Source organism: Tiliqua scincoides, chromosome 1 (genome assembly GCF_035046505.1).
Source record: "Tiliqua scincoides isolate rTilSci1 chromosome 1, rTilSci1.hap2, whole genome shotgun sequence".
Taxonomy (NCBI): Eukaryota; Metazoa; Chordata; class Lepidosauria; order Squamata; family Scincidae; genus Tiliqua; species Tiliqua scincoides.
The window spans coordinates 254,702,146-254,722,519 of NC_089821.1; the positions used below are offsets into that span (position 1 = coordinate 254,702,146).

At 39.7% G+C, this 20,374-nt stretch overlaps 1 protein-coding gene across 2 annotated transcripts in view; it reads left to right on the forward strand.

The window, feature by feature from the left end:
* The window catches only part of PTPN14 (protein tyrosine phosphatase non-receptor type 14), a 133,515-nt gene that overhangs the window by 49,277 nt on the left and 63,864 nt on the right, over positions 1–20,374 (forward strand). For both annotated transcript variants that reach the window (XM_066618980.1, XM_066618988.1), the window contains exons 2-3: positions 7,324–7,645; positions 11,873–12,042. In XM_066618980.1, the coding sequence (XP_066475077.1) occupies positions 7,472–7,645; positions 11,873–12,042 (344 nt within the window). In that variant the 5' untranslated portion in view covers positions 7,324–7,471. The remainder of the gene's footprint in view (positions 1–7,323; positions 7,646–11,872; positions 12,043–20,374) is intronic.

Here is a 20,374-nt window from a genome sequence, read left to right on the forward strand (position 1 = left end):
GAGCCCTGCTTTTCTCCTTGGACTTGTGCAAGCAAGTCTTATTTATGTACTTATGCCCCCCACCATAGCAGGCAACATAGCTTCTGTTGGCAGAACTGCATGATATAAAATGGTGGGGACAGGACTGGGGACAGGACTGGGCTGTGGTGGGGACAGGACTGGGCTGATAGTGAGCATTTTGTAGTAATGGATTGCCTAAACTGACATTCTGGAGAGCATCGTTGCTACACTATCAGTTATTTTAATTGATTCTGCAGGTTGTCCCAGGCATGCTATGCATACATAATTGTTGTTTGATGTTATTTGTGTCGTCTTGAGTTGTCGTTTATTAGCATGTGCATGGGAAGAAAGGGCATTTTGATACTTTCCTTCTAGGATAAAGAATCCCAGGAAACTGAAGTTGAGACTCTTCGGGGAATGCATGTGGTCTTTGGAAAATTCAAATTTGGAATCTTTTTCAAAAGTACTGAAGGTAGATGTTTCTTTCAAAAGTCATGCAAAAAAGCCGCCATTTAAAAGATGTAAAAAAAAAAATAAAATCACTTGTGAGCAGGAAAGGACAACTTTTCATTTATTTTCTTTTTTTTTATCAATTTGGAAATATGCAGTGTAGAACACTTCTTTGCTCAAGTAAATGCAGGTGTTACCTGTAATCATGGGGGTTCCGTTTTAGAACCCCCCATGGTTAAGTGAAACCACAAATATGGGCGAACGCCTCCTCCCATTCTCAGGAGCCAAGGGCTGCTCTGTTCCCCTTGTCTTTGGAGGGGTGTGCATGGGGGAGGCTGCAGACCCAATTCATGGATAACTGAGAGCCCAATCCTAGGCTTATCTACTTAGAAGTAAGTCCCATTATACTTAATGGAGCTTACTTCCAGGTAAGTGTGGATAGGATTGTAGCCTGAATCTCCTGTCCAGAGCCCCTCTGTGCACTGGAGCCAAAGTAACTTCAAACGTCAACAAGTTCAGATCCCATCCCATAGTAAAGCTTTTTTTAGAGGGATTGCTCTGAGCTATGTGGCAAAAATGAGAAGAAAGCAAAACTTGAAGATAAATCAGATAATGTAGAAGCTAAAGGAGGAAGAGAAGTCAAGGCAACCCCTCAAATGAAGCAATTAAACAGAAAATACAGAGATTACAACATGAACTTAGCGTGATACAAACAGAAGAAATGGAAAGAAATTTGAGAATGACAAAACAATCTTTTTTTGAGAATGCAAATAAACCAGGAAGATGGTTAGCATTTAAACTCAAGAAAGAAAGAAGAATCAGATAAAGGCACTCAAAGACCAGACTGGAGAGGAAAAAACAAAAATGCAAGAGATGAAAAGGATTATAGAATGTTATTTTCAACTGTTATACAATAAAAAGGAATTAGATAAAGAGAAACAAAGAGAATATTTAGCCAATAATAATAAATTAAGACTCTCGAACGAGCAAAAAGATTTATTAGAATATAAAATTACAATCCAAGAAATGTGTGAAGCCTTTAAGAAACAAACAAACAAAAAGACTCCTGGACCTGATGGTCTACTCTTCAAATATTATAATAAATTTGAAGAAATTATGCAAACTCCTTTTAAGATGGTATTGGATGAAATCTGGAAAGGTGAAATGCCAGAGACATGGAAAGAGGCTATAATAACATTGAAATATAAACAAGATACAGATGAAAAAGAAATTAAAATCTATAGACCAATTTCTCTGCTGAATGTTGTTTATAAGATTTTCGCTACAGTATTAGCGACGATGAAAAAGATTTAAATTCAGTTAATACATGAAGACCAAGCAGGTTTTCTACCAAAGAGACATTTGAAAAATAATATGAGGATAATTATTGACATGTTAGAATATTTTGAAGCACATCCAGGAAAAAAGATGGGTTTGGTCTTTCTAGATGCACAGAAAGCATTCGATAACGTGGACTGGGGTTTTATGGTACAACAATTAATGGAAATGAGATTTGGAGAAAATTTTTCAAAAGTCATCTGAGGAATCTATTCTACACAAAAGACAAAAATAAGAATAAATGGAGAATTTACAAAGGAAATACCGATCCAAACAGGGAACTCAACAAGGATGTCCGTTTTCACCATTGCTCTTTATCCTTACACTGAAAATATTGAATAATGTAATAAGAACAGATGACAGAATTACAGGAGTTAAAATACAGAATGAAATCTTTAAATTGCAAGCATATGCAGATGATTTGGTATTTATATTGGAAAACCCAAGTAATTCTTTGGAATTTTTATTGGAAGATTTAAATAATTATGGAAAAGTAGCTGGAGTAAAGATTATCAGAAGACTAAACTATTAGTGAAAAATATAAGAGAGAAGGAGAAACAACAACTACAAGAATATGGTTTACAAATAACTTCCAAAATCAAATATTTGGGCATAATTTTAACTAAAAAATCCAGCACCCTGCTGGAAGATAACTATTTGAAACTGTTAAAAGAAATAAAAAAAGACCTAGAAAAATTGAGCAAATTGAAACTTTCTTTTATGGGCAGGATTGCAACGATTAAAATGAATATATTACCTAAAGTGATGTTCTTATTTCAAACTAACCCAATTTTACTTAAAGGGAATGTTTTTATAGAATTAAATAGTCATAACTAAATTTGTTTGGCAAAGTAAAAAAGCAAGAATTAAGATGAAGATTCTACAAGTCTCTAAAGAATGGGCTGGATTTAGACTCCCAAATTGGGAAATATATTATCAAGCTACAGTTTTAAACTGGATTAAAGAATGGGCAAATCTGAAGAATCAAAGATTATTAAAATTAGAAGCTTATGATCGTCAAATTGGATGGCGTGCTTTTCTTATATACGATAAAGCTAAGTATTATGGACATTTTAAACAACATTTAATAAGAAGAGCATTGCAAGGAGTATGGGAGTAATTAGCTATAAACTCTATGAGAAAATGCCAATATGGATTAAACCATTGGTGATAGCGATTAAACCAGATTGGATTGATGAATCGCAAAACAAAACCTATTGAGAGCTGCTAAATGAAAAAACAGAACTGTGGTCGAAAGAAGAACTTAATAATAAAGGTATAGTTCTGGATTGGTGGTTAGAAATCCAAATAAAATCAAGACTGAAGGAAGATTAAAAAAACAGGAATATATTTACAAGATACTGACTTTGATAAGTTATTTTTAGAAGATGAGGGAAAATATACAAAAATGTATAAGTTTTTATTAGACATAAATATGGAACATGAAATAGTAAAAGACACAGTGATACAATGGGCAAAAAATATTGGACATACTATACCTTTGAAAAGTTGAGCAAATATGGAAAAATAATATTAGATTAACTAAAGCAGTTTCGTTTAAAGAAAATATTTACAAGATGTTTTATAGGTGACATTTTTCACCTGATAAACTAGCTAAAATGTATACAGGATTGTCTAACAAATGCTGGAAATATAAAGATTCCAGCACATTTTACCATATGTGGTGGACCTGCTCTAAAGTAAAAATGTATTGGGAAAATGTACATACTATATTACAGAAAATGTTAAAATGTTCTGTCTCCTTTGTTCCAGAATTCTTTCTCCTAAATATTATACCAGATAGTTATAGTAGAAATATCAAACATGTTTTGATTCACATCAACACTGCAGCAAGACTTTTATTTGCACAGATGTGGAAAAATATAGAGGCTCCAAATATGAACATGTTGATAGAAAAAATTTATGAAATAGTTGAAATGGATATTTTATCAGAAAGATTCCATTAAGAACATAAGAACAGCCCCACTGGATCAGGCCATAGGCCCATCTAGTCCAGCTTCCTGTATCTCACAGCAGCCCACCAAATGCCCCAGGGAGCACACCAGATAACAAGAGACCTGCATCCTGGTGCCCTCTCTTGCATCTGACATAGCCCATTTCTAAAATCAGGAGGTCACACATACACATCATGGCTTGTAACCCGTAGTGAATTTTTCCTCCAGAAACTTGTCCAGTCCCCTTTTAAAGGCTTCCTGGCCAGATACTGTCACCACATCCTGTGGCAAGGAGTTCCACAGGCCAACCACACACTGAGTAAAGAAATATTTTCTTTTGTCTGTTCTAACTCTCCCAACACTCAATTTTAGTGGATGTCTCCTGGTTCTGGTGTTATGTGAGAGTGTAAAGAGCATCTCTCTATCCACTCTGTCTATCCCCTGCATAATTTTGTATATCTCAATCATGTCCCCCCTCAGGCGCCTCTTTTCTAAGCTGAAGAGGCCCAAACGCCGTAGCCTTTCCTCATAAGGAAGGTGCCCCAGCCCAGTAATCATCTTAGTCGCTCTCTTTTGCACCTTTTCCATTTCCACTATGTCTTTTTTGAGATGCGGCGACCAGAACTGGACACATTACTCCAGGTGTGGCCTTACCATCGATTTGTACAACAATATTATAATATTAGCTGTTTTGTTCTCAATACCTTTTCTATTGATCCCTAGCATAGAATTGGCCTTCTTTACTGCCGCTGCACATTGGGTCGATACTTTCATCGACCTGTCCACCACCACCCCATATCGTTATGCTTCCTGTACTTTGATTTTAAATTATTCCTGCAGGATCTAAAGGCATCTATGTTTCTTGAAGCGTTCCACTTTTCAATACCACAGTTGACCAAAATAAATATTAAATCCCAACCCCTATAAGCGCAGCCTGTTTCACATGTATGCTTCATAACTTTTTAAATACCATCCCATGTCGTCTTTGTGAACAGATGGGCGAAGCATTTGGGCAGGAATATTTAGAATTAAAAAGTGTATCTTTTACAAAGGAAGTTTTAATATTGAATCACATTTGCTTTGTATTACAAGTTTTACATTCCATGCCAAGAAATCAAAGAACTCTTATGTGCTAGTTTATTTAGCATTGCTGTGGAACTAAGAAACAAGTAAAATTAATTTAATTCCTTAAGTGCACATTGGGGAGTGCTGAAAGGGTTCAGTGTTCCTAGTTCCATGTTTTTAAAGCATCTGTTGAAATCAGTATGGGAAAAGAGAGAATATACTGATACCTTGATTCTGTCTTTCTCTCTGCCTTACTCTTCTGAGGCTTTTATTGTTGTGGTTTTATTTTAATATCTTCAACTCCCCTGGGAAACTTTTGCTTAAAGGGGAAATTAGGCTCCTATAAAAATTAAAATAACTTCCACACCCCTGCCATCTTTTTTGTAAGCAGCTCTTGTAGTTAATGTTTTCCTCTTTTCTCTTTCTGCAACTCCTGAAGAACCAAAGAATTAAAAAGAAAACAAAAAACAACCATTAGACTATGAAAGTGAACCATTTAAAGAGTTTTTTGATCTAAGGAAGTGAATACCCTGGTCAAAGAAGATGTATTTTAATTAAACTAGAAGGCTGGATAGAGTCCTTTTGCAGAACAAGAATTTGGAGCTAGACCACCTTGTCATGATTTTTGTCATAGCAAAAGTTGAATTCTTTCCTTAAATTCTTTCTATTATTTAATTTCTATTTTATTTATTTATTTATTTATTTATTATAAATAATTATTTAATTTCAATTATTTAATTTCTTGTCTTGCTTGTATTATAGCCTGGACAAAAATTATGGATGCTTTCTTTTAACTAGAGCTACTAGGTCCTTAAGAAAGTATATATTTCATGTTTGATATGTCATGTAAGCTGATAAAACGCTTTGACTGTACACCAAACATAGTTTACAAACTGAGAACTAACCCTGGAAATGCAAACTGCTGTCTCCTGCCTGTTTTGGAGCAAATCCCCTCCATATTTCTCTGTTGACATTGACCATGGTTTAGATCAGGGGTGCCTAAACCCTAGCCCTGGGGCCACTTGCAGCCCTCGAGGACTCCCAATCCGGCCCACAGGGAGCCCCCAGTCTCCAATGAGCCTCTGGCCCTCCAGAGACTTGCTGGAGGCCATGCTTACCTGACACAACTGCTCTCAGCGTTAGGGCAACTGTTCATACTCTCATGTGAGCTGTGGGATGAGGGCTACCTCCACTACTTGCTGTTTCACATGTGTGATGCAGCAGCAGCAGCAAAGGAAAGACTGGCCTTGCTTTGTGCAAGGCCTTTTATAGGCCTTGAGCTATTGCAAGATCTTCATTCATTCATATAAGTTCCATCTCTAATCATTTATGCAAATTTATTCAAATTTGAAATGTAAATTAATTCTATTTTTCCCAGCCCCCATCACAGTGTCAGAGAGATGATGTGGCCCTCCTGCCAAAAAGTTTGGACACCCCTGGTTTAGATGTTAACTAATGTTAACTAAGATTAATGCTAGTCTTGGCACCATGTTTTCAATTTCTGGTTTACAAAAGAGCCACGGAGTACATGTAGTTCTAAACTATTGTTAAATACCCAGAAGAGCGGGTAGAATTCACTTTGGGAAGGCTTGTGTTCCAATTGCAAATACTGGTTTCTAAGAAGCCAGTGTTACATCTTTACCATATTTATTTAATCTTGTTTTCAATTTTCATCCTTACATCTTTCTTACTTTACATTCTTCCCAAGCTAGGAGTTAAATAAGCAAGTTGCTAAAAGCAGACAGGAGACTTCTTTAGGTACACTGAATACAGAAAGAATGACTTGAAAAAATGGCTGAGGGTTCAAACAGAACAGTGCATTGTACTTTTCCCAAGCAGAGAATATATTGCTTGCAGGTGAAGAAGAAAGTGGTATTCATTTAATAAGTGTCCAAACTTTTTGGCAGGAAGGCCACATCTTTCTGATGTTGAGGGCTGGGGAAAAAGAATTAATTTACATTTAAAATTTGAATAAATTTACCTTGATGAATATATTAGAGAACAAACTTATTGAAGGTATGAAGGTCTCGTGGTAGCTTAAGGTATATAAAAGACTTTGCGCAAAGCAAAACCAACCTTTCCTTTGCTGCCACTGCTGCTTCACAGACATGAAACAGCAAGCAGTGGAGGAAGCCCTCGGCCAGCAACTCGCACAAGAGATTAAACAGTCGGCCTTTGCACTGATAGTAGTTGTGTTGGGCCAGTGCTGGCTCCAGCAAGTATTCAGAGGGCCAGAGGCTCATTGGAGACTGGAGGCTCCCTGCAGACTGGATTGGAAGTTTCTGAGAGCCGCAAATGGCTCCTGAGCCAGGGTTTGGGCACCTCTGATTTAATACTTCTACAAAGCAAATCGTTTTTTCTGGCTTGTGGCAAGTTCATGCTGCTTGGCTGACCAGAGATTGGCTTAAGCTGTGTGTAAGAGCTGATGTAAAGTAACTGTCACCAGCAACTCCGTAAAAGTTCTGTATGAGTAATCTCCATAGAAATGACCCACACTCTGCATTTTGTTTTTCAGAGATTGTTATGGGATCTGCATTTGGCATGGACAGTATTCCCAAACCTGGAGGAGAAGAGCAGTAACTAGAAAGTAGCATCCACAGCTCCCTTGCTCAGGAGACCCAAAGTGTGACAAAGGGAGAGCCCATTTCCTTAGCCCAGCAGTCATGCCTTTTGGGCTGAAGTTGCGAAGGACCAGGCGCTATAATGTCCGGAGCAAGAACTGTTTCATGACCCGGATTCGCTTGTTGGACAACAGCGTCATTGAGTGTACTCTCTCTGTGGAGAGCACTGGGCAAGAATGTCTGGAGGCCGTAGCCCAGAGGCTGGAATTACGAGAGGTGAGGGTAACCCAGGAAAAGACCATCTGCCTTGCAATTTGGCATATTTTTAGTTCAAACCATTTGTCATTTGGAATCTGTTTATTAGAATCATGTTATTCTTGGAATAGGTCTGATCTTATCATTTAATGGAACTTTGGCAAATGTATCCTGGTTACATAAAAAGGCAGGGACAGCCCATTACCTCCAGTTTGGATTGTGATTCACTGTTATTTCCTGCTGGGGCAAACTCTGTGTGGCCTGAAAGGGAAATTTATTCTCTTTCTACGCAAGTCTTGTTACTTACATTTTGAGTGGACAGCTAATGTTTCCACATCTGGACATGGCATAAAATATGTTTTAACTTGCACTTTGTGATTTGAGGCCACAATATCTAATGGATGTTTCTCTTTTTCATTAAAGAAAATCAAAAGGTGTGTCTGAAGTTCATTATTCCCCATTTTTTTCTTACCAACAAGTCTAGTTGATGTGCACTGGGGCAAGTTTTATAAGCACTTCAGTATACATGGTGCTTTACATAGAGTGAAGAGATGGATACCTATCATGAGGGGTTTGCAGTCTGATGAGAAGAAGGAAGGGGGTGGAATGCTTGTTTTTGGAGAACTTGCATTTTTCATTTTTTCTTGTTGAAGTTTCTTCAATTGCAACTCCCTTTTCCCACTTTGTAGAAGTGAATGAGTACTTCTGCTCTGTTTTCAGTGTAAGAAGGGAAAAAAGCAACAGTCAGAAAGTCTGTCTGAGAGCAAACTGTTGCTCTCACACCTTAGATCCAGCAGCCCCAGGAGACTGGGAGTGAGAGGACTGCATTTCTCCCTGAGGAATTTCTTACTTTCATGCTCAGAGATTTGCTGTTTAGCTCACCCCCTTCCCAGCACTGTATTTATCTCCAAAGGAGGCCATTTTAAAATTTTGTTTGTGGAATTGGGTAGGTAGCCTTTGGAATTGAAATACCTGCTTGTTTCAACCTGTGAATTCTGTGAATTTGATTCTGTCAAGCCACTACTCCCGTGGCTACACGGGTCACCATTTCACTTTCAGGCACAATTCGAGGTGGTGGTTGAATTTGCAGCTTGAGACTAGGGTGTCTGTGGGACTGCCTTCTTCCATATATTCCTCTGAACCCCCTGAGATAATCCGACAGGATCCTCCCAGTGTGCTGCTATTACATAAGGCCAAGTGAGTGGCAGCAAGAGGTAGGGCCTTCTCTGCAATGACACTGCTACTATGGCACTCCCTACCTTTTGAATAGAAATCTATGCCCTCCTTGATGGTTTGAAAACGGATTGAAAACTATTCGTTTTCATTAGCCTTTTCATTGTAGTATGGCTTTTTGTTTTGTTTGTTTGATTATAAGGAAGGGCTTATTTTGCTGCCTTGAAAATTGCCATCTTATTTGCTTTTAGTTGCCATTTTTATCTGTGCTGTTTTGTACTTATGCTGCTGTTTGATTGCTGTTTTTACTCTGCTGGTATTGTTTGTACTCTTGTTGAAATACATTTTTTTAGGATTTTATTGTAAGTCACCTTGGGTGCCCCATTGCTAGATGGGATGTCAGGGTAAAAATTGTTTAAACCAAACCAAAACAAAACATAAACATAATAAGGATAAGAGGGAATTGGCTTGTCCTTCGGGGCTGGACCTAAATTCATACACCAGAGAAGTTCTCTTGCCACTGAACAGTCACTTTCTCAAGCTGACTCTGACTTGAATCAATACCCTTTGGAATCGAACTCCTGAAAAGCAATCTCAATTCTTCCCACCAACAAAAGTCGGAGACCAAAACCCTCTACCCACCACAGAGCACCTTAGTCTGTATGCCAATCAAATTAATCACGTAGCAGCCTTGTTGGAGCTACAACTTTCCCAACTAAAGCCCTCTGTTTGGGACCTAGTCTTCAGACTCATTGTCCAATTCCACTTTGCTTGCAGCCTTTCTAGTGCTTCCAGTCTTTTTAGACCTGATCAAGGAAATGTGGATTAATTCTTCCTGTATCCCATCCACCTCTAATGTTGAAAAACCGGGTGCATGATTGCCCCCTTTGTTTTCATATCCATTGCCTAACTCATTGCTGGTTGATGTCACTGTGGACAAAGACAAGATAGTTTCAGATTATTTCCCAGCAGATAAGGAGGGCCATTAGTTGACCAGCATGGGGGGGGGGGGAGGCATACACTGCTAACACTGTTGCTTCTTGAGTTGCATGATCAGATCTGAGCAGAATGGGTACAAGGCCCTCCAATTGGACTTTCTGTGATTCCAAGAGTATTTACCAAGTTCATGACAATAGTTTTGTCTGATCTCTGTGTTAGAGGTATTGCAATCTTCCCATATATCAGCAACTCACTGATTGTGGCCAACTCTGAGTCCAAACTTTGTTTGGTTCTGGCTTCTGTACTTAAACTACGGAATCATATTAGCCTGCAGATCAACTGGAAAAAAATTGCATCTACAACTCACACAATCCCTCAAGTTCATAAGTACTCTCCTAGGTACCCATCTCAGTTGCAGCTTCCTCCCAGTGGTGGTTTCTCTTCTTCCTGGAATGCAAGCGGATGTCAAAGGATGCACAGCAAGCTGCTCCGTTCCTTTCTGCTTGTTCTTGCTTCTTGTGGAAAGGCAGCTACCCCTTTTGTTGAGATTTTAAAACGGGAAAAGAACTTGCACTCCCTCTTTAGGAAGGCAACAAAATGAGCTCTAATGCTTTTCATGGCCAGAAGTTCTGAAATGGGTGATCTAACATGGTGGTAGTGCTTCCGTGTTCTTACCTTTGCACCACCACAGTTTTTGCAGACCCTGATCTGTCTTGCGTTATGATCTTTGCTGGGATGAAGCTTTGACTCCAGAGAAAATGAAGCCATGAGCCTCTTGGTATTTCAGCAGCTTTTTTTTTTTATTATGTTATCTGAGACACTGTTTGACTTGTCTCCTGTTGTTCATTTTTTGTTGTTTAAAAGAAATAAAAATCAGGATGTACATTATATGAACTGTATATGATAAATAATGAACTTTACAGAAACATTACAGCAAAGTTGCTGGGGCACAACTAATTGGCATTGTTTTTCAGCACACACTGCTGTACAAGAGCAGTTCAGTTAGCTAGTTAAGCAATACACTTTAGTGGAGTGATATGTCATGTTGCTTCTCTTGCATTCCATGGAGGTTGATTTCTCTCCCTCCCCCAAGTCTCTGGTACAGTCATCACATAAATGTTTGTGTTATATACAGTGGACAACTTTTTGTACAACTACTGTCGTTTGCCAGACACCCAGAGGAGAATTTGTGCTTACTCATTCCAACTTGGAATGTTGGACGAGCTTCAGATGATACTTTTTTTTAAAGTTAGTTTCTGGATTCTCTTCAAAAGAATTATGTCTGCAGTATATCTAGTTTGTATACCATTGAAAGCTGCTTCTGTTAAAAGCTGCTCCAAATTACTGTACTGTTCTAGGCTGCCTCCAGTGGATGTAAGTTTAAACCACACATCAGGATGGCTGTTTGGAATCGTTTTTTCAATTCAAGCCAGAATTGAAATATTGGGTTCTAATTAATACATATAGAACATGTATTGCTGTGTTTGTTCTTTTCCACCTCAATCCAGAACTTGTCTCATATTTTAATTGAGATCTGTGCCATTTGATTAGAATAAAATGTACCTCCAGTGGGTTTTAAAAGTATAAAGGGAGACATGATACCATAGGTGGTGTAATTAGTACCCCCAAACGACCCCCCTTTTTTGCATGCTTTTCTATAGTTGTCCTTTAAATTTGCTCATCTAAGGGCAAATAAATACAACTTTAAGCACATGCTATGCAGTTATGTGTTTGTTTCTGTAATGCTTTGCTCAGGGAAGCTTTGCTCCATGGTCAAATAGCACTTGTGGGGGGACCAATCTAGATTGGGACTAAGGCTGATTGACTGTCAGCTCAATCCTATGCATGTCTACTCAGGAAGAAGTCCCATTATTGTTAATGGAGCTTATTCCCAGGTAAGTGTGGTTAGAATTGCAGCCTGTAAGACCTGTCTGGCACTGGGACAATCTGCAATAGTGGATTCTTCCTTGTTGGAGCTCCCTGAAGCTTCAGATGTTTCCAGGTCATTCAGTGTGTCCAGTGAATCAATTCCTTTGTGTTTAGAGACTTTTGATTTAATTACAGAGGAAGGGTGTTGCTATTTGTAAACTTGCCCAGAGAATAAATTAAAAAAAAAATACTTTTTTTTTTCTCTAGACACACTACTTTGGTCTTTGGTTTCAAAGCAAGAGCCAGCAAGTGCGATGGGTGGAACTGGAGAAGCCTCTGAAAAAGCAACTGGACAAGTTTGCCAGTGAGCCTTTGCTCTTCTTTGGGGTCATGTTCTATGTGCCCTCTGTGGCCCGATTACAGCAAGAAGTCACAAGGTATTGGAAGTTCTGTTTCTCCATGCTTTTTGCAGCTAAGAAATGGTGGTCTGTTGCACACGTAGCGTTGGCTCACACATGAACATGTGCTTACTGTCTTTTTTGGTGTAAATTTTCCCTCCCTTTCCTTAGTTAGCATTTATCCACAGGTGTAGTACTACAGCTACACCAAGGCTGTTTCATGCTAACGCCTCTGTTATCAGGGTTTTGCCAACCTACTTCAAAGTCTGTTTTGAAATTGATGGCTTGCAGTAAGGCAGCATTATATCTTCACCAGGCCATTGCCACATAGTGGATAATGTTACGATGTTCTGCTTTATATTGGAATAAAAATATATTAGGATCTCTTGAGAGCTGAACTGTCTCTAGGGAGTTGATGAAGTGAAGTGACTAAGGGCCTAATCCTGTGGTGTCTATGGTGTCAATGCTGTAAAGCACTCTTCTGCAGGCAGGAGACACCAGTGCCAGCGGAAATGCCCATACCAGTTGGATGGCAGTTCAGGGCGAGGAGGGTTGGGGAGAAGGCAGGGAGGGGATGAAACCAGGCAGATGGGGGGGGTGGGACGAAGGATGGATTGGTCCTAGGAGGGGGCAGGGACAGCAGTGGAGGTGGCTGCTGAATCCTGTCCCCCCTCCCAAGCTGCGGAGCCCGACACAGGTCTCTTCAGTTCTGTGCCATCAGAACCAGCAGAGTTCTATTTGGGGTAAGGGAGTCAATGTTCTGTTACCCTGAGAAAACCCCTGCGGCTGTTCTGGCTCTGCAGGATACAGTGGCGGCCATTTCAGCACTACTGTATCTGTGGTGCCAGGGCAGCATAGGATTGGGTTGTAAGTGACTGAGCTGCAGATGAGGTCTTCCCTGGTTCAAATCTTACTTTTGCCATTACCTCACCAGTTGGCTTCAGGCAAGCTGCTTCTTCTCAGCCTTGGTTTTCCCAGATGCGATATGAAAACAACAACGCGGGGTGGGTTGGGAAAATGCTCCTTTAAAAATTATCAGCAGTGTTTCAACAGCAGCTTTGCAGTTTCAGTCCTTCTAGAAAAAAATATGTGGTGTAAGAGCATAAGAAAGCACCTGCTTTTATGTGGAACTACAATAGTAATAGATAGGAATAAGAGAAGGAATATCGGCATATCTACTTTCAGAATTTTTTTTTCCTGGAACACACGGTTTTAATTACAGACAGGTTAAATGCAACTTTGTAGCTATCCAGCTATTCTCTGGCTGGATACCCACCAGCCATCACAGAAGGAGATTTTGGCACATTTGAAACATCTGCAATTTGAATAGTTACCTGAGATAAAACAACCTTGATGGGCCACTGAAGGACAGATATTTGAATGGATTTCTGATTTTGAGTCTGCTCTTCAGGTGAGATAAGTCACTTGGTGCTAAAATAGATAAATAAGAACATAAGAACATAAGAAAAGCCCTACTGAATCAGAGCAAAGAATCAGAGCAACTAAATGCCGTTTAGTTGAGCATTCTGGTTCCCACAGTTGGCCCACCACCTGTCTCTGGGAAGCCTACAAGCAAGAGAGAAAGACTTCTCTCCCATCATGCAACAGGGCATACTGCATCTGAACCTGGAGGTAACACATAACCATCATGACTAGTAGTCATTGATAGACCTGTCCTTCAAGACTGTGTCCAATCCTTTCTTAAAGCCATTCAAGCGTTAATGCCCAAGTTACCTTTCTTCCAAGCCCAAACATCATAGCCTTTCCTCATAATGAAGATAATCAGCCTCCTGAGCATTTTGGTTGCTTTCTTTTGTCCCCTTTTCTTGCTCTGCAATATCCTTTAGAGGTGGGTTGATCAGAACCAATATTCCAAATGTAGCCACATCATAGATTTTGTATGGGATTGGTATATTAATATCATATTATATAGTGGGCCTGCTCTATCTGCTGAATCGGGACGTGGATTTTACTATTTGCAGGTTCCAAGCCCATGGGGTTAGCCCCACATGGACCCTCAAAAGGTAACTGGAGCTCCTACATGGGCCTCAGAACACCGTCTAAGGGCTTTGAGAGACATTAGAAGGTCACTTCTAGTTTCTGGGGAAAACCAAAAGTGATGTTTAAAGATCTTTGTGGGGGCTGGGGAGGGTTTCCCTGGCCCCTTGAAGGTCTTTAAATGTCACTTCCGGTTTTCCTTGAAACCCTTTTTCTGAAACACTTAAAAGATGTTCTGAGGGTCCTGAAACCTGCAGATTTCATCATCTGCAGGTTTTGGTGTCTGCAAGGGTTCCTGGAATGGCCTGCGGATAAAGTAGGCCCACTGTATAATATAATATCAATCTTATTCCCAATCTCTTTCCTAATAACCTCTAGCATGGGATTTCCCTTCTTCACATCCACCATGCACTGGGTTGATATTTTCATTGAGCCTATCCTTCATGACCCTAAGATCTCTTTCCTGGTTCATCGCTAACAGCTTGGACTCCATATGAAGCTGGGATTGTCTGCCCCAATGTGCATCACTGTATGCTGCATAACATTGAGCCGTGTTTACCATTTGGTTGCCCTTTCATCCCAGTTGTAGTGGAACATTAAAATTACATGGCATCATTTTCACTGTTCTCTTGCCTCATAAACTAAATGCATCATATGTCATTTCTGCTTTTCATGGGTTTAGCTCATTTTTCCTCACTGAGGTTTTCTTCAGTGCTCAGACTGTTTGAGGAAAAATCTTGAGTAGCTCTATTTTGGTGTTTCTAGATAGAGACAGTTTTTGTACTTCATCCTGTGAAGTAGTTAGATGACTTTATCACGACTGTAATTGGGCCCTTTTACCACCTTGTGGACTTTGAATTGTATAATGTATAATGTATCAAACCTTGTTTGCAGTCACTGCAATCAGAATTTGAAAGCACTGTACGTGTACTATAGAGTAAGGTGTCAAACTTGTTTCATACAGCTGACCAAATAACATTCATGATAACTGCTGAGGGCTGGAAGTGATGTCATAAAGCAAGTCATGACCAGAAATAAGCATTTTTTCCCTCATTTAAGAACACATTAGCTGCAAATGACAGAAAAGAAAATATACAAATCTTGATAATATTTTCAAGATATTGGTGAGCCCAGTTATCATCAGCAACTGATGATAGTGCTGGGGGAACCCAAGGGCTGAATTGAGACTTCCAGGGACCCATGGGCCTCATGTTTGACACCCCTTCTGTAGAGCTTAGGATTTACTCTGTACAGAAGGTGCTGTGCACCAAAATCTGTAGTTTGCTGATATTTGGGGGCGGGGGGGGGGGGAGGGGGTAAGAACAGCATCACAAATATTTTTAAGAAACATAAAAGATCACATTTATAAAGGGACTCCCACCTCCAACATATGGTGATTCTGGCATCTATGTGAGCAGGTTGTTGATTTTCCCCACCATGCAGTGTTTTGAAATTGCTCTGAATTGTCCTAATTTCGCTCATCTGTCTTTGTGAATTCCGTTTCTCTGCTTTTTCCTTGCCAGCCCCATTGTTCGGGTTTCTAACAAGGATCCATTTTCCCAGATTGTTTTTCCTCTCTCAGCATCTGAAGCAGAGGGAGATAAAGGAAGGAATTTGTAATGTGCTCAATGTTCTGTCATTGTTTGCACATCAGCTTGCTGTTCTCATCCTGTGATTTCAACTTTCCTGGAAAGTGATGCAGGATGAAAATCTGTTTTTGTGATGACAAGAGGGAAGGGGGATACAAATCAAGAAGGAGAAGGAGTTGTCTGTTTCTCATGGTGTTTTCCGTCAAGGAACATGTCGTTCATAATTTCCTCAAAAATCTTGATCCAGCTATTCTTTGCTTATGCATGTTTTCAGACTGTTGCTGTGTTAGATGGTTACTTGAAATAATTCTTTAATTTTTAGTACTAATACCCTTTGATTTCATTGTGGTCAGATGGCCATTGGTGCTTTCCATTACATTGATTGGCTGGATATCCACTGTTCCTGTCTTCTTTTTTGAGGAAAGTTCAGTCAGTGGTCTGAAACTATTTTCATTGTCTTGAACCCAACTGTTCTTGCCTTTCCAATTTGCTCAGATTGCTGTCTCTTTATTCCACATCAGAATGAATATCCTTACATGCCTTCTTTACATGAATTTAATGTTAGATGATTCGCTTTAAGTAACATTGTGAGAATTGATCTGAAAGGATCTTGATTGTCTCATGACAACACGTGTCAAGAAAATAGTTGGAGCACTCGTGTTAATAGCAATAGTGTACCTGCTTTTAAAGCAGTAGGCATATCTGCTTGTTTGTTAGCTTGGTCAATACCTCATCCTGCTTTGATATAAGGTGTGTGGAAAATACAGTACACATGTTTGTATCCCGCTGCGTTTTCATAGCTCAGTACAGAGAACCCATGATGTTTGAATGAGCATATAAAGTGACTATGCTATACTCCCAAAACTAGAGCCAGTCAGGCAAAACCAATGCCATTTCGGATTCAGCACCCCCCAAATTTCCTAAATTCATTCAAACATCCTTGGCAACTAAAAAAAGGTTTATTTTTTGGTAGGTCTGTGTATTGAATACCTTATTATTTACGTAAGACGTATATATCTTACGTTTACACCAGTGTTTCTCAATCAGTGGTACTCGAAGTGATGTCTGGTAGTACTTGTAGGACCCCCAAACTCCTACCACCTGGCAGTGAGATCAGCAAAGCCTTGTGACAAGCAGCAGTACGAGGCTTTGCTCAGCAGGCAGAGCTTGAAAAAGCCCTCACATCCAACCTGAGTCTCTTACTGGTGTTTGCTGTGTTGTGTGTGGACCCCCAAACTGGAAGTAACTAGTGATTACATCATCACCAGTCACTTCAGGTGGTACTTCCAATAGGTGGATCATGCGAAGTGATACAGTGTGGGACAATCATTGAGAAACACTGGTTTACACAGTTGTTCAGGGCAGCTCACCACATTGACCTAAAGCAAATAGTAAACATACTAAGGATCCCTGTATTGAGTGAGAACACTTGATCCTCTAGTCCCGTATTCTCATCTTTGACTGGCAGCAGCTGTCCAAGTTTCTCAGGCAAAGCCCTTCCCTTGCCAGCCCTGTTCTATAATCTGTTTTTAGCTGCAAATGCCAGGGTTTGAACCTGGGACCTTCTGCAGTATTATATGTGCTCTATCCCTGAATATATTCACAGCATGCTTTCTTCAAGCATTAAAGCATTCTGTGCCAAATTGCATTGCTCCCTCTGTTTCACTAAAGACGTTCTGGAACAGATGTGAAAAAACTAGGAGAGAGAACCAGTAATGAGCTAATCGTGGTCTGCTTGCCACTTTCCTTAGCTGTATTTCTCTTTTTAAGTGCTATCAAATGAAGTATTGGGTACTTGTGTGCAAATTTGTAAGAAAGTCATCTGGACTACTTGGGATAGCCATTATCGGGCTGATTTAGGGGGTGTTTTAGAAAAAGAATTGGTCAAGTGTTGGACTCGATATAGTGCTTTAATTCTTTGTTTTCATTACATGGAATTCTTCTCGAGGGTCCAAACATTTTCTTGTGGGCTTCAGAATGAGGGTGCCTTCAAGGCCTTAATTCCCTGTTTATAAAATAACTTGCTGAGGGTAGCAAACCATTCTCCCTGCTGACTCCTTGCAGTGAATGGAAAGCTTGTTCTGATTGTGTCGGTTATTGAAAACTGAGCTCTTTCAGCCAGATATTTTAAGATGCCATTGATGCTAGGCAAGGAGAGGAGACTGCATTTTCATGTGTGTTTCAGGCAGGATATTTATTTATGATAATTGTTTCCATGCCAATTGCTCCCAAAAGTTACTTCTAGTTTAGGCAATCTCCTATGAAATATTAATAAAATGGCAGATTTAACTTTGTACTTCAGGTGTCTCGAGAAGAGTGTGGACTCATGAATGAATGAACTTTGAAATGTGTAGCCTAAGGGATGTGTAAATGTCTATGGTTTCAGATGTCACATTAAGCTACTGTTATGACACTTCTGTGCCAAATGAAAATAATACTTAGAGGCCAACAAAACAATTGAATACTGAGATCAAAATGTTGTTTAAAGTAAGATAGCTTCTTTCGAACTTCCTCCTTTAAAGAGGAAGAACTTCCACCAAACACACTAAGGAGTAAGTCCCATTCACCACAGTGGGGTGTACTTCTGAGTAAAGTACACATTGGTTTATGCTGCACATTTTGCTGCTTTAGAAAGTTACATTTCTCAGAAATCTAATAGTTCTTGTAGTGGCAATTTTGCATCTTTGTTGCAGTGATGACAAATCACTTCCCAATTCATCAAGGGACTTGCATCCAAATTGAGATAAAGATGCTGCATAAATTGTAGCTGTGGTGATGGCTGTTTTGCTCATATGCCTAATACTGCAGTCTGGCTTGTGAGCTATCATGTGTGAACTTGCCCCAAATTACCCTTGAAGAGTCACTGGGGCTAAATGTTGCAGTCTAAGATCTGTTGACCAGTTTTCTACAGTGATGCAACTTTAACCAGTTAAATAATTATCTTTAATATAATGCAATTCAGAATTCCTAATATAGGATTATTCATAGCATTGTTCCCTGTCTGTTGTTCTGTTTGTTCACACATCCAAGACCTGGGTCTGAACACACACTGTTCCTCAACCATATCAGCTCTAGATCTGTGTACTGTACTATTTGCAGCTTCTTGCTCTTTTTAATGCCCTTTTAACACATCTGACAACTGACATAATAGCTGACAAGTGTGTGTGTCATGGGGAAATGCAGAATATGGAATTGACATACTGTGTTCAGCCTTGTTCTTTGTAAAAGACCCAATTTGTTGTAGTCACTGTTGCTTAAAACTGTTGACCCTCATTGCTGTCAGCAGATCTGAGGCAAATCCCAGTATGGTTGGTTGAACAAGAGCAAGTTTTTATTTATTTGTTTTTTAAAGGAGCTTCCTGCTTTCATGGTATTATGGTTTCCTTCCTCTGTGCTTAATGGGAACATAACTGAGTCACTGATCAGAACAAACCTCTTTGGGCAAGCAAGAAGGACCGGAAACCTGCTTATCATTCAAGCTCTTTCAGCAATGTGTTGTATTTATAATGGAAACGACCAGGCTGTTTTTCCTTTGGCTCTTAGCTATAGAGGCATTGGTGCCACCCTATCTTTTTAGCCATTACAGTGTGGTCTGGAAAGAGAAAACAATGTTGTCTCATGACATTATTTGAAATTAGAAATGATAGTATCAAGAAAAGCCTCAGTCATGTGGGTTCTTTCTTTTGGTCTGTCTGAATAATTGCATATATGCATCTTTTAAGAATAATCTCAAGAATGATTGTCATGTCGTAAACTAGATAGGATCTACTGGCTAGATACAAAAACTAGATAGGATCCAAAGTGGCCCAGATGATGCCTTGTCATTAACTGACAGCCCAAGCCTGTGCATGTCTCCTCAGAAGGAACTCCAAAAATAGGCATGTACAGGATTGCAGCCTGGGGACTTTGCCTGTGAACTGCTTTGTGAACTCTTTTTTTAGATAAAAAGTGGTGTGTAAATACTGTTGTTGTTGTTGTTGATGTTAATAATGATATTGATGATGATGATAAAGAGTTGTATTGCAGTGCAAATGTTTCTAGAAGATCACTGTGACTATTCAAACCAGCTTGCATAGAAATTTTGGCCACATGGTGATGAGGAAGGTTCTGGTGGTTTCTTTGTGAAAGGAGAGATCCTGCATTTGTATCAGAGGTTGCTAATTCAGAGTCTTATTCCCAAATCAACCTCACCTTGCATTCTCCAGAACTCTAGGCTGTTACCCCAAAAGCAAGTCTAGGGATGTTACACCACAATCCTATGTCTGTTCAGAAGTAGTTTCACTGTGTTCAATGTGACTTACTTTTAAGTCAGCATGTATAGGATTGCAGCCTTAGTATACTGTACTTTATTAATAGAGATCGCTTATTGCTGTAGTGGTGCAGTCATCGTCTTTCACTTGCAGAGCAAGTGAGGCCATCCGAGCAGTTTGTCCGTGTGACCCAAATAAAGAAAAGCAGAATAAAGAGAAGCAGACATAGGAAGTTGCCTTACCCTGAGTAAGGACCCAGTCCTCTCCAGCTTTTCAGCACCTATGCAGCCCCTTTTGGAGGCCTCTGTGACTGCCTCCCCACCACAGAATGCAGCGCATGCGCCATTGGCACAGCTGCACTGACACTGGAAAATTGGATAGGATTTGGCCCTTACGCCATTGGTTCTTCTTGCTCAGCAGTACCACTAGCCAGAGTAGTAGTAATAATAATAATAAACGTTATTTATACCCCGCCCTTCTCCCTAAAGGGACCCAGGGCGGCTTACAACATGTTAAAACAGATTAAAAACATAA